This window comes from Vulpes vulpes, chromosome 2 (genome assembly GCF_048418805.1).
Source record: "Vulpes vulpes isolate BD-2025 chromosome 2, VulVul3, whole genome shotgun sequence".
Classification (NCBI taxonomy): Eukaryota; Metazoa; Chordata; class Mammalia; order Carnivora; family Canidae; genus Vulpes; species Vulpes vulpes.
This window is the reverse complement of record NC_132781.1, coordinates 23,533,665-23,547,766: the sequence shown is the minus strand read 5'-3', so window position 1 is coordinate 23,547,766 and position 14,102 is coordinate 23,533,665. Positions and strand designations below refer to the sequence as shown.

General features: G+C 50.5%; 1 protein-coding gene and 1 non-coding gene across 8 annotated transcripts in view; one reads left to right on the top strand and one right to left on the bottom strand.

Annotated features, from left to right (window-relative positions):
* Window positions 1–14,102, top strand: part of ARHGAP23 (Rho GTPase activating protein 23) — an 80,534-nt gene that overhangs the window by 63,237 nt on the left and 3,195 nt on the right. For all 7 annotated transcript variants that reach the window (XM_072747384.1, XM_072747379.1, XM_072747382.1 and 4 more), the window contains 5 exons: window positions 105–194; window positions 986–1,111; window positions 8,016–8,057; window positions 8,633–8,729; window positions 10,832–10,863. In XM_072747384.1, the coding sequence (XP_072603485.1) occupies window positions 105–194; window positions 986–1,111; window positions 8,016–8,057; window positions 8,633–8,729; window positions 10,832–10,863 (387 nt within the window). The remainder of the gene's footprint in view (window positions 1–104; window positions 195–985; window positions 1,112–8,015; window positions 8,058–8,632; window positions 8,730–10,831; window positions 10,864–14,102) is intronic.
* TRNAK-CUU (transfer RNA lysine (anticodon CUU)) lies at window positions 6,722–6,794 on the bottom strand. Its single transcript has one exon. It is a non-coding gene; the product is annotated as a tRNA-Lys (tRNA).

Genomic DNA, 14,102 nt, shown 5'->3' with positions numbered 1-14,102 from the left:
GGTGGTTTCCAGACTCCCGAGATAGGACAGTGGGAGCCCCTGTGGGGTGTGTTGGGGAGGTGGGGAGGCCATCACAACCCATGTCCCTTCTCACTCCTTCTCAGATCCGAGATCTCCCAGGACACTACTATGAAACACTCAAATTTCTTGTGGGCCATCTGAAGACCATTGCTGACCACTCGGAGAAAAACAAGGTGGGGGGACTCTGGTGTAGAGTGTGGGGCAAGGAAGCATATAAGGTCCTCTCAGCATATTCTAAGCTCTTCCAGGTCAGATAATCCCATGGTCCTCTAGGCACACCTTCCTCCTTAGAGGTCATTTTGTCCCCACCCCACCTTTCTGTGCTTCTCCCCCGGAGAGTCATCTCCTGAGTTTCTGAGGTTCTCCCAGAGGCAGAGAACCACAATCCCACAGTGTCCAATGGAAATCTCTCCTCAGATTTAGCTTGAATCTCTTGCGTTGCCTTTTTCTTTTCTTTTTAAAAAGATTTTATTTTAAGTAATCTCCACGCCCCATGTGGAGCTCAAACTTACAACCCCAAGATCAAGAGTCACATGCTGTACAGACTGAGCCAGCCAAGTGCCCCGCATTGCTTTTTTCTAATCAAACCTCTGCATCTTCTGGTTCTGCAGCAGGGAAAATAAATGGAGCTATAGGAATTCTCCCAGTTTTAAGATACCCTTAGAACCTCCAGAAGGTCCCTCCCTATTCTGGGATCTCTCATTGTTAGAGCAGTATGGATGAGCAGATTGGGTACTGCCCTTGGCTGCTAGACCTGGGGATGTATAAGGCTGAAAATCTGGCTTGTGCTGTACTTACCAGGCATCTCCATGCCCAGCAAGGAGGTGTCCATCCCCTAAGCCAAGCATAGCTCAGGATGTGGTTGGGGCTCAGGCCTTAGGTGCCCACAATGAGGGAGGCATGGGGGACTGGAGATCAGAGCTCATGGGGTGTTGACACTGACCTGGTTTCCTCCCTCACCCAGATGGAGCCCAGGAACCTGGCCCTGGTCTTCGGGCCAACACTGGTGAGGACGTCTGAGGACAACATGGCGGACATGGTGACCCACATGCCTGACCGCTATAAGATTGTGGAGACGCTGATCCAGCATGTAAGCAGCCACCCTGGGCTGTGGCCATGTTCCCCTGGGCAGCTTGCTCCTGCCTACTTGGGTGGATGAGCCCAGTGAAGGGGGAGACAGTTTAAGCAAATGTTCCTGGGATGGTGAATGCCCTTCAGAAGGGACGGGCTGTGTTTCTGGACCAAATAGCAGTGGATCCTAGAATCCTTGTCTTTCTAGGATGTTTCATCCCCAGCAGGAGAATCAGGAGCCCCTTGAGCTTCCAAGATGCATGTGAGGGTCAGAGGTGAAGGAAGGTCAGGGAAGGTGCTACAGAGTTGGACAGCCAAGGGGTGAATGCAGGGGCATCTTCAGAAGGTGGCCCCCAGGAGAAGTGTCCTGGCAGAAACAAGCAGACAGGTCAAGTAGTGGGGGCAGAACTTGGCCTTGCTGGCCTCACTGAGGCTTTGGGGGGCAAGTGGTGATGCCCAGTGGAGGGTGATGGGTGGGACAGGGCAGAGCAAGGGCTGAGGTGGGATCCTGCACTTGTGCTCTGTATGTCCTCGGCTGCTGTCTTGCCTTCTCATGGCTTCCCCAGGGACACCACAGCCCCACTGTCTAAGGATTCTAGTTAGTTTTTGTCCGTGATGGGATGAGAACCTAGAGCAGCCAGCAGAGGGCGCAGGAGGCCTTGGTCCTCTGGAGCCAAACCCAGGACAGCACCGCCCCCTTCTGGGGCACTCAGGGATGTTTTTATAAATCACGTTTTCCATTTCCAAATCTCCCTATGGCCTGTGGAGGGAATAGACCCCCTCCTGCTAGGAGAAATAAGATTGGCAGCTGGCCAGGAGAACGGGGTCCTCAGGCTCTGCAGTGTCACAGATGCTTTAGGGAAGGGAATCCAGGTCATGTTACTTCCATTTTGTAGATAAGGAAACTGGTGCTCAGAGAGGCAAAGTGACTTGCTCAAAGTCACACAGCTAATAAGTGACAGCCCCAGGATTCTAAGCCAGCTTTGTCTGACCAAAGTTTGTGCTTTCCTCTTCCCCTACTGGGAGGGCAGACTCATGGGTCCTTCCTAGAACTGATCTGACTGGCCCGGGGCAGTGAAGCGAGGCAGCAGGGTAGACTTTGGTCATGCTGACTGGCCTTGCCTGCTTATTTCCTTCCTTTCCTAGGTGGTCAGGGCTCTGAGCCTCAGGAGGGAACATCAGAGCCTGTTTTCTTGCTAACTTTGGGACCACTGGCCCTGCGGGGGGGGGGGGGGGGGCGGGGGGGGCGGAGGGTGGCACTTCAGAACTGCCAGGGAGACCAGGGCTGCTGGGCAGTGTCAGGGATCCTGAATGAGGCCTTAGTCTGGGGAAGCTCTCTCCCTTGGAAAAGTTCAGCTCCCCAACCTAACCCAGGTAGCCCCTAGAGCCCCCATGGGTGTGTGCTTTGGGAAAGGGCCAGTGCGGAAGAGAGGGAGACTAGCCCCATGGCTCCTGGAGAAGCCCCTGGAAGCCCAAGGCCTGTGGTCAGCTGGGGTGTCAGGAATAGCAGCCTTTGGGAGAAAGGAGGCCCAGTGTGTGCACTTACCCTCCCCTAGGCCCCCAAGAGGGAGTCCCTAGACAGTAGCAGCCCTTCCTTTGGGCTGGGTGCTGGGAGGAAGAACACAATCTGTCTCCTTCATAGGACTACTCCCAGCATCCAGCCTAGTGCCTGGCACATGGTGAACACTAAGGGTTTGTTGAATGAATGCATGAATGAATGAATGAATGAATGAGTGGCTATTGAGTTTCACCCATCTGGACTTTCCCACTCAGGGATTCATTCCTGGGCACTAGTGCAGCTGGTGACTCTCTGTTCTCTGCCTCCTTGGCACTTGAACATAATCAGCCTGGACAGTTGTCTAGGGAATGCGCTACCCCCTCTGTGGTCCACTGAAGTCCACCCACCCAAGTTTGCTGGTCTTTCTCTAGTCCAGAGGCCCTATAGCCAAGGCTCAGTGTAGTCAAGAGCCCAGGCAGGATGGGACTTTGGCAGAGACCGTGCTCTGACTCTGGCTGAGTCTGTGGCCAGTGAGTGGATGGTTGAGGGTCTGGGTGACACGACCTCCTGCTGGATGGACTTCCAGCCACAGCTGTTACCTGGCCTCTCTACCTGCGGCTCCTGTCTTCTGTGGAACTCTTAGACAGCAGAGCCAGAAGGGGCTATAAGGCATGGAGACCCATTGTCGCATCCTACAGGAGGTGGAAACAGGTGTAGAGAGAGCCAGTGACTTGCCTAGGGTCACACAACACGATCGATCATGGCAGGGTGGAAGTGTGCAGACCCAGGTGTTCACCCTCCCAGTGGCAAGTTGCCAGCCAGCTCATACCCGTGTTCACTGAGTCATCTGAAACCCAAAGAGCATTCATTCCTTTATTCCCCTGGCAAACGTGGTTGATTCCTACTCTCTGTACACTGGGATTTTTCAGTGCCAATACTAGTGACCTTTGGGGCCAGGTATTTCTTCGTGGGGGGCTGTCCTGTGTATTGTAAGATGGTTAGCAACATCTCTGGCTAGATGCCAGGAACATCCCTCCAGTTGTGACAAATGAAAATGTCTGCAGACTTTGCCAATGCCCCCTGGGGAGTGGGGGGTGGAGTCACCCTGGCTGAGAAGCACTGAGGCAGCTGTTGAAGGGCACTGGCTCTGGAGCCAGCCTGCCTGAGTTCACCTCTGCCTCTGCTCCTTGCATGCTGTGTGGCCTTAAACACATTACTTACCCTCTCATCTGTAACACAGAGACAATAATAATGCTTATGGCACAAAGTAGTTGTTGAGGGTTATGTGAGTTAATGGCTGTAAAACACTTCAAAAGCCACCTAGCAGCTAGGAAGTGTTCTCTGAATTAGCGATCTCTGATCTCCGTTTCATGCCAGAGGCCAACGCAGGTGCTGAGACACAGATGTCACTTCATTTTCTGGGCTACAGCTAGCGAAGCTTGGTGGAAGGCCCCGCCCCTGCCCCAGGGGTAGGGCAGGGACCAAGAGTGGGGGGGGGGGGCTACTTGAATTATCTTAAAAGGCCCCAAGGAATTTAGCCAGGCAGAGAAAGGAGAAAGCAATCCAGGCAGTGGGAACTTTATATGCAAAAAGCAGGGTGGCACCAGCTAGCATGCATTCTTCCAGAGGCCTCTGGGCTACCCGGAAGCTTCCTTTAGATTTCTGGGTTCCCACAGCACTTTTGGGCACCCTCAAACCGAATTAAAGGCTGGCTTCTCAGGGCTCCCTGTAGTCAGCCTGTCTCTGGGGACTGCACCCTTTAGTGATTATAGCTAACGTTTATTATACGCTAACAATGTGTTGTACATACAGGATCTCATTATTTTTTTAAAAAATTTTAAATGGAGGGGGGCATCTGGGTGGCTCAGTTGGCTAAGTGTCAGACTTTTTTTTTAAGATTTTATTTATTTATTCATGAGTGACAGAGAGAGAGAGAGAGAGAAAGAGAAAGAGACAGGCAGAGGGAGAAGCAGGCTCCATGTAGGGAGCCCGATGTGGGACTCGATCCCGGGTCTCCAGGACCAGGCTGAAGGCGGTGCTAAACCACTGAGCCCCCCGGGCTGCCCCTAAGTGTCTGACTCTTGATTTCAGCTCAGATCATGATCTCAGGGTCATGAGATAGAGCCTGGGGTTGGGCTCTGCACTGGGCCTGGCACCTGCTTGACATCCTCTCCCTCTACCTCTGCCTCATCCCTCTCCTGCTTGCAGGCATGCTCTCTCTCTCTTTTTCAAAAAAAATTCTTTTTAATGGAGTTATAACTGACATGTAACGTTATATTAGTTTCAGGTGTACAACATAATGATCCCATATTTGTATATGTTGTGAAATGATCGGCACTATAAGTCTAGTTACCACCCATCACCAATTGTTTTTCTTCTGATGAGAATTTTTTTATTTTTAATTTTTTTTATTTTTATTTTTTAAAAGATTTTATTTATTTATTCATGAGACACACAGAGAGAGAGAGAGAGAGAGAGAGAGAAGCAGAGACACAGACAGAGGGAGAAGCAGGCTCCATGCAGGGAGCCTGATGTGGGACTTGATCCTGGGACTCCAGGATCATGCCCTGGGCAGAAGGCAGGCACTAAACCGCTAGGCCACCCAGGGATCCTGAGAATTTTTTTAAAGTTTGATTTTATTTTAGAGGGAGAAAGCAAGGGCGAGTGGGGTGAGGGACAGAGGGAGAGGGAGAGAGAATATCCAACAGAATCCCCACTGAGTGCAGAGCCTCACGCAGGGCTCAATCCCAAGACCCTGAGATTATGATCTGAGAGTCAGACACTTAACCGACTGAGCCACCCAGGTGCCCTTTGTGATGAGAATTTTTAAGAGTCATTCTCTTAGTGACTTCCACATATACAATACAGTGTTTTTAACTATAGTCATCATGCTCTATGCTACATCCCCATGATTTATTTATAACTAGAAGTTTGTACCTTTTGACCATCTTGGTCCTCACCCTACTCCTGGCAACAACCAGTCTGTTCTCTCTACCTATGAACTTGGATTTTGTTATTTGTTTGTTTGTTTTAGATTCCACATAAGTGAGATCATTTGGTATTTGTCTTTCTCTGTCTGAAATATTTCATTTATCATAGTGTCTTTGAGGTCCACCCATGTGGTCACAAATGGCAAGATTTCCTTCTTTTTATGGCTGAGGAATGTTCCATGTTATATAGATATACCACATCTTCTTTATCCATTTCTCCATTGATGGATACATAGGTCACTTCTGTATCTTGGATTTTGTAAATAAAAACTGCTGCAGTGAACGTCAGGGTGCAGATATCTTTTCTTGTTGGTGTTTTTTTTTTCTTTCCCCCTTCAGATAAATACCTAGAAGTGGAATTGCTGGATCATAAGGTAGTTCTATTTTTAACTTTTTGAGGAACCTCCATACTGGTTTCCATAGTGGCTATACCATTTCACATTCCCACCAACAGGACGTGAGGATTCCCTTTTCCCTACATCCTTGCCAACACTTGGTATTCTAATATCTTTTTTATAATAGCTATATGGGATTTCATTTTAATTCTCACCACAATTCAAGAAGTAGATACTCCTATTATGCCCATTTTACAGATAAGTAAATAGGTCATTTACCTGAGGTGAACTTGAACCTGACATGACAGACTTTAGATCTTGCATTATTTTAAAACTATTTTATTTATTTATTTGAGAGAGAGAGAGCATGAGTGGAGGGGAGGGACAGAGGGAGAGGGAGAAGCAGACTCCCCACTCAGCAGGGAGCCCAACTTGGAGCTTGGTCCCAGGACCCTGAGATCACAACCTTAGCTGAAGGCAGACACTTAACTGACTGAGCCACCCAGGCACCCCTAGATCTTGCATTATTTCTTGTCCTCTCTTCTCTTTCTTATTTCTCTTCTGTGCCACTTATTTGGGTTAATAATATGCCCAATTATGATAAATAATAACTGAGGTTCATGGCACATGGTCATCAACTTGCAAGTCTCCTTGTGCCCACCTTCATTCCTACCCTCACTCTGCCCCTCCATAATGACCCACTCTAAAAGGTTAATACATGTCCTTCCAATCCACCTTCTCTATGCTTACTTTATTTATTTTTAAACAAACAGTATTTTATTTTTATTTTTTTAAAGTAATCTCTCTGCCCAACATGGGGCTTGAACTCATGACTCTAAGATCAAGAGTCACACACTCTACCAACTGAGCCAGCTGGGCACCCCAAATCTGTGTGTTTTACAGCCCATACTTATGTTTCATTTTCTCTGACTATTTCTAAAGCTCATCAATATCCATTGTCTTCCACCACATCTGAAAGCCAAGTACGTTAATGTATGCTCACCTGTCACTGGTTTCTCCCTCTGCATTTGAAATCCATGGTGTGATGTATATACTTTGATTGTATTTGTATACATGTGTGAGTATCCTTGCTTGGATCGACAATGGACTTTTCTATGCTACTGTCCATCCTTCTCAGAGCTTGTTATTCCACCCTGGAGTCATTTCTTTATATGCTCATGTACACAATTAAGACAGTCTTTGTGCAGTCAGCTTTTTGATGTCTTAGAAAAGCTGTAGTTTACACCCAGTTGAGAGTTTAGCAGGGTATAGAATTCTAGGTTTGAAATTCCTGCATTTTTAGTCTAGCAATACAGTGAAAATATTGTCTTCTTGTGTCTTGCTGCTGTAAGTTCTAGTTACAGCTAATACTTGCTCATGTGTAAGCAGTCTGTTTTTGTCTTTCAGAAAACTTTGGGTTTTTATCTTCAAGATTTCTCACATATCACAAAATATATTCAAGAGTGGGATTTTCACTCTATTTTCTATCCTGTTTGGCATTTATGTGAAAACCCTTGCCTGCCTGCCCCTCAGAGAACCTCCTAATGCTTCCCTCCAGGCACTTTTCTGGCCAGGGGAGGGGCTGCTGCCTCAGTGCCGGTGAGGGGTACACAGCTGGGACATCTGTGATTGGCCCACTCCCTGCAGTGGCCTGGACCAGCACTAGATGGTGCTGCTGTCCCCACTTCTGGCCTATTGTTGGGAGGGAGCTGCAGACGTGTGCACTGGTGCACTGTACGAGGTCTAGTGACACACAGGCCACAGGCCCAGAAGCTCTCCCTGAGCCGGCTCTCCATCAGTCCTCAGCGCCTTCCCCAACCAGGCTGCATTTCCCTCCCACACTGGGGTCCGACCTTTTCTCTCCCCAAGAATTTCTCATAATCTATGGATTTGGGTCCTGGGCTTCATCAACTTCCCTTGGGGACTTCTAGTAACCAGGCATGAGGTGGGGACCCTCACCCCTTGGTGCCCCCTCCTGCCCCACTCCATCTGGCATCTGAGTGGAACCATCTGGACTGTGCAGATCGGGAGCCCATGTCTCCATCTTCCCTCAGCGCCTTCCCATGCTGAGCTCACCACTTCCTTTTGTCTCCTCTGCAGTCAGACTGGTTCTTCAGCGATGATGAGGACAAGGGAGAGAGAGTAAGTGATGCGGGGATGGGGTGGGGGTGTCTGGTCTGAGGTTGGCCCTTATCCTGGGCTGGGGGCCAGGAGGGGGCAGGCAGTAAGACTCAAGTCGGGGAAGGTCCCTCCCTCAGGGCTTCCCAGTCTGATGGAGGAAACATAGACCCTCTCCTCAGGAGCCTCTAATCTGATAGGAAACACAATCTTTGCCTTCACGAGAGCCCCCAGTGTGAGGAAGGAGATATACGCTTGACCCTAAGAAAACTGAATCCAATGGCAAAGGCAGACCCCACCATCTGGTTTTCTGTGGAGGGTACAGGTCTTAGGAAAGTCCAGTCTGATGGGGGAGACACAGCTCCTGCCTCCAGCCTTTAGGGGTTCAGTCAAGGTGCTGGGGAAGGCACAAAGCAGTCTAATGGGAGGACATGTAGGACCTGTCCTCCAGAGTGCCTGACTGATGAGAGAGACAGTTGCCCCAGTGAGCCTCAGTTTGATGGAGGAGTTGTGGGCTTTGCCTTCGGGTTACCCCATTTTGCGGGATCCACGGTCTAGCCACCTGAGGGCATGCTGGCTGACCCTCCTCCTGTTTGCAGACTCCTGTGGATGACAAGGAGCCTCAGTCAGTGCCCAACATTGAGTACCTCCTGCCTAACATTGGCAGGACGGTGCCCCCTGGTGACCCAGGTTCAGGTGAGTGTGGGGGGGCCTGGGAAGGGGTGGGAGTGGGGTGGGATCCACATCCCTGAGGGTGCCTGGCCAGATGCCTAGCTTCCCTGCTCTGCCCCCACCACAGAGACTGGGCCATGGCAGGGCCTTCTCCTCTCTGGGGAGGTCCAGCTTTCCTGTGCACCTGCCTCCTCATCTGCTCAGCTGCCCCTGGGCTGGGGAGGGGCTTTGTTTACCCTCCTTCACTGGTTTCCTTCCTGAGCTTTTTATTTCTTATGGGCTGTGTCCTTCTGGGCATGTTGCTCTTTTTAATTTTTCTTCCTTTTCTCCTTGCACCCCTCCACCCTCCTTTCTCCTTTCCCTGTGCTCTCCTCCCGCCCCTGAACCCTGCCCCTCTCTTCTCTTCTTCCTCTCCTCCAGCGGACCTGTTGGAGATTTAAAGGGTACAGTGTGGCATTGCGGCCTCGGTCACTAACAGTGGCGGGTGATTATAAGAAGGCTGGGCAGGCCTGAGGGGCAGGCAGTCCTGGGTTGTAAGCACCTCGATGTGACACACCAGCTACCCATGCTTGTTAGCAACGCCCCACCACCACCTCCCTGACCCTCCCATCTGAAAGCCCCTTCTCAGGAGGAAGGAGGCATTTGTTGGAGCCAAAACAACAAATAGGATAGGAGGGTCCTATCCCCTTGCCAGGAAGTCAAGGCACCTGGGGTTGCCCTCTGCAGTCCCCAGACTCTGGCTTTCTTTCTGTGCCCAGCCTGGCCACTTTTGGTTATCTGGACAGGGGGAGGCTTGGCTGGAGGGGGACCCAGACTGTCCAGACATGAGGGACATCATCCCTAAAAGCCTCTCTATAGCTGTGGCACCTGCCTCAGTTGCCTCCAAGGGCTGGCTCTTGCTGCTTCTGAAACCAGAGCCCCTGATCACTCAGCCCCTTAGTCCTGTTTCTGGACATGGACCCTCATAGCAGAGTAGCCCAGAGCAGTCCTTCTTGGCTCAAGGCATTAACTTGTCCCACTCCATGGCTGAACCCCCCCTTTGTATTTTGACTGCTCCTGCCTCTGACATAGGTATACCACAGCCCTTCTAGTTACCAGAGGCAGGCCGGGGAGGGAGCCAGAGGACCAGGTGGGTGGGGGTCGCAGAGAGGAGCCCCCCATTTCTTCTAATCACCTGCTGCCGCACCCCTGCCCCGTGTGTGTCACTGTGTGGTCAGCCATCTGCTCTTCTCACTGTGTGCAGGGGAGGGCTGGGGAGGAGGTCTCACTTGCTTGCCAGAGAGTGTGGATTAACCGTGCCTGTCCACTGCCCCTTCTGACCCCAGGGAGATCCTTAGAGCAGCCCGCTCCCTCCCCAGTCCTGGAGAAGACCCTACCAGGATTCGTTTCTGGTTCCTTCTCCACCCCCAATGATATTAAGGGAGTGGGACCCAAGTCCCACGGATGTGATGATTTACTCTTCTTCATAACTCTGGTGATGAACAGATGCCTTGCCCCATAAGGGCAGATTGGCCTGGAGTCTGGAGATGGAGCCTGGCAAGGCCCTAATCAGCAGCCCACTCTACCTCCTGTGTCTCACCCACCTGCTGTCTGCCCCTGTACTCCATCTTTCATAGGGTCCGTCTTCTTCCTCTTGTCCTGGGATTGGGGTGGGGTGGAGGTAGATGTAGGGCACCCACCCGTCTATGCACTGTGTGGTCTCCATTTCTCCAGAGCATCTGTGATTTGCTGTGTTTCATTGTGGTTTCCGTGGACTGCATCTCGTATTTGGCATTTTCTCTCCAGTGCTTCAGAGTAACAGGGACAGAAGGGGAGGGGGGGAGGAACTAGACCCAAAGAAAAGCACCGCCCGCCCTTGCCCCTGACCCTGGCAAACGAGGGTCTAGTGACTGGCAACCTGATGTCACCTTCTGCCTCAAAAGGAAGTGGCAATTGACATCATTGTTCGTTCCATCCCTGTCCCTTAGGAAATGACATCAGAAGTCCATCACACTCCCAGGACCTGGGGAGATATCAGGTGTCTGAACTCCCTGGTTTCTGAAGCCTCCGAGGAGAGGGAATTGTGTTCACAGGACAGCCTCCTCTTGCTCCAATTTAACTTTCGTTTTTCTCTCTCTCGCCAACAGACTCTACCACCTGCAGTTCAGCCAAGTCCAAGGTGAGTGCCAAAGCCATTCTGAAGGCTTCATCCCTGTCCAAGATAGCCTGCTCTTTGCTTTTAGGTCAGGGGACTTGGGAGAATGGCCATTGGGCCCTGAGGAAGATTCCTGGTCACTGGGAAGGAAGGTAGGGAGTACGTGTATGCGAGGCAAGCAGAGAAGCTGCTCCCTTTCTCAGGGCTCCGTGAGGTGTCCGGGGCAAGAGAAGGATCTGGCTTGGGAGTTAGGTGGTCAGGGGGCCAGTGGTTAGAAGTCCTGGGTCTGAGTCCTGGCTGCATCACTCAGTTGCTCCGGGACGTCAGGCAAGGTGCTTAACCTCTTTGTGACCTGCCGTTTCTGCAACGAGGCCTAGTATTTATCTCCATAAATGGGATACCAACAAATATGTCTGCTCTAATAATGACACTTTTTGGAGAGCCCAAAGCAAGCAGAAGGAAGGAAATAAAGATAAGAGCATAAATCAATGAAATTGAAAACAATTGAGAAAATCAGTGAAACCAAAGCCGGCTCTTTGTTTTTTGTTTTTTTAATATGTATATATATATTTTTTATTTATGTATTCATGAGAGGCAGAGAGAGAGGCAGAGACACAGGCAGAAGGAGAAGCAGACTCCATGCAGGGGGCCTGATGTGGGACTCGATCCTGCGACCCCAGGATCCCGCTCTGGGCTGAAGGCAGGTGCTAAACCGCAGAGCCACCCAGGGATCCCCTCAAAGCTGGCTCTTTGAACCAGCTCTCGTAGCCAGTTACTCCTGCCTGCTCCAGAGCCTGCCCTCTGAGACAGCCCATTAGGTGAGGATCACTGCCCAGCCTTTAGATTAGAGCTTCATGGCCAAAGGCATTGTCTCAGGCAGCTCAGGTTGCCAAAACAAAATGCCACATATTGGGTGGCTTAAACAACAAAAATCTATTTTTTTTCACAGTTCTTGAGGCTAGATTCCAAGATCAAGGTGTCAGCATGGTCAGTTTCTGGTGAGAGCTCTCTTCCTGTCTTGTAGATGGCTGCCTTCTTGCTGTGTCCTCATATAGCAGAGAGAGAGAGCGTGTGCAATAGAACTAGCTCTCTGGTGTCTTTTTTTTTTTTTTTTTTTAATAAGAGGACTAATGCCACCATAAGGGCACAACCTCATTACCTCCCATCTTTAGCCCAGTGTATACTGGGCTTCAGTGTATTTAGGGCTTCAGCAGATGGATTTGGGGAGGGGGACACAATTCTGTCCCTAGTAGTCGATGAAATCACTAAACATTGTTGACTGGACTAGACTCATTTTTAGCTGGGTCTCTAAGGACTGGCCAGGTCACAGTAAGTCCAGTGTGCCTGACACCAAACAGGTGCTCATTATGTATCTGGGGGGCACCTGGGGGGCACCTGGGGGGCTCAATTGGTTAAGCGCCCAACTCTTGATTTCCACTCAGGTCATGATGAGCTGTGTGTCAGGCTCTGCACTTCTCATGCTTGAGATTTCTCTCTCCCTCTCCCTCTGCTCTCCCCTCTCTGCACACAGTCTGTCTTAAAAAAAAAAAAAAAAAAAAAAAAAAGACGAAAGAAAGAAAGAAAGAAAGCTGCTTTAGTCTGGTACAGAGGTCCTCTGCAACCTCTCCATAGAACCTCTGACTGCACATCTGTGGAGCGGGGAGCTTCCTCCATCATAAGATTGCCAGGGCAAAGAGAAAATTCATTATAGTGACCTGAATCTAGCTGAATCTAGCTGCATGTAACTTCCACCCATTGCTCCTGCTAGCCTCTGATTTTCCAGAGCCTCTCCTGACCTCTGCATTCCTGGAAGTGACCATTATGACCTCACTGCTTCTGTAACTAGCAAGGATGAGAGGATAATTTGATCAGATGGTCCTAGTGGCCTTTCCAATCTCTCAGAGAGCATTGGCCAGAAGAGAAAGTGGCACCCTATGCTTTGGGTTGATCACAGCAGAGCTGCCATATCTCACAACTCCAAGGATTGCCCTCTGGAGTCATGCCGTGTTGACAGCCACGGCCCAGGAGCCACATTTCTTTGAATCCTGACTGCCTGACATGCTTCACCTTTCTCAGAATGAGCTGATGTGAGGGACAGTACATAGGTTGCAGTGGCCACATAAGACATCTCTGTGTCTCCATTATTATGCTGTGGCTGAAACAGGAGGTGACCTATGAAGAGGGGTCACAGGGCAGGCCATTCCAGCCAACAGGGGGACCAGTTTCAGCCTCTGCTTCTGCAGGGCTTCCTGTGTCAAGGGGACTGTATTCACCCATTTGTCCATTCACTTAATATTTATTGAGCACCTGTTATGTGCCAGGCACTGTGCTAGGAGCCATGGATGCAAACACAGATTAGCCACAGACCTTGCTCTCAAGGAAGTCAGAGTTTGATACAGATCATGTGGAAACAGACCTATCCTGATGGGAGAAGAGCAGGTGTAGATGTATTTTCAAAGGGCTATGGGAGGGCTGAGAGGTAGATACATGGAGGATGCCATGTTTGAGCTGGGCCTAGTAGGAGGACTTAAGAGTTTATCAAGCACAAAGGGTGGGCCAGGGGGTGGTGGGCTGTTAGTTTTAAAGTGCAAGTAAGTCTGGCAGGTGGTTATCACTCGAGTGAAGGCTGTGTTGGGGTTGGGGTAGAGACAACCTTAGGCTGGGAAAGTTGGGAACAGATTGTGAAGGGCCCTGAGTCTGGGCTTCATCCTGATGGAGGTGGAGGGGTCCTGCAGAGTCTTGGAGGTGATGGGATTCCTGCCTAGTCTTAGAAGGACTGATTGCTCTAGAGGAGGAGGGACTGGGGTAAGGCAAAGGTGGAGGCAGGGAGTCCTATTAGAGAAGGCAGAAAAGGCAGAGTGAGGGTCTGGAAAGAGGATGGTGAAGATGGGCTGGCTTTGAGAGTCACTTCAGGAGAATTGAGAAGAAACAGGGGAGAGGAAGGAGGCCAGGAATCACTTTAAGGTGGGGAACATGAATGCGGATGGTTTGGGGCTGGGGAGTAGGGAGTGTAGTGTGGTTACAGACAGATGAGTTTCAGGTCCTTGTAGAAACCTTGCTGGAGACGGATTCACCGTTGGATTCACCGTTTGGAGAAGAGTTCTGGAGTTCAAGAGATAGTTTGGTGTTGGCCGGTGATGGGCAGCGTGGGCTCTGCTGGAGCATCATGGAAGGCCAGGGCCAGAAAACACCCACAGGGGCTTAGCAGTGAGAATAGGGCAGGAAGTTGCCCAGCATGGGAAATCACTGCTCGGGGAGCAGCT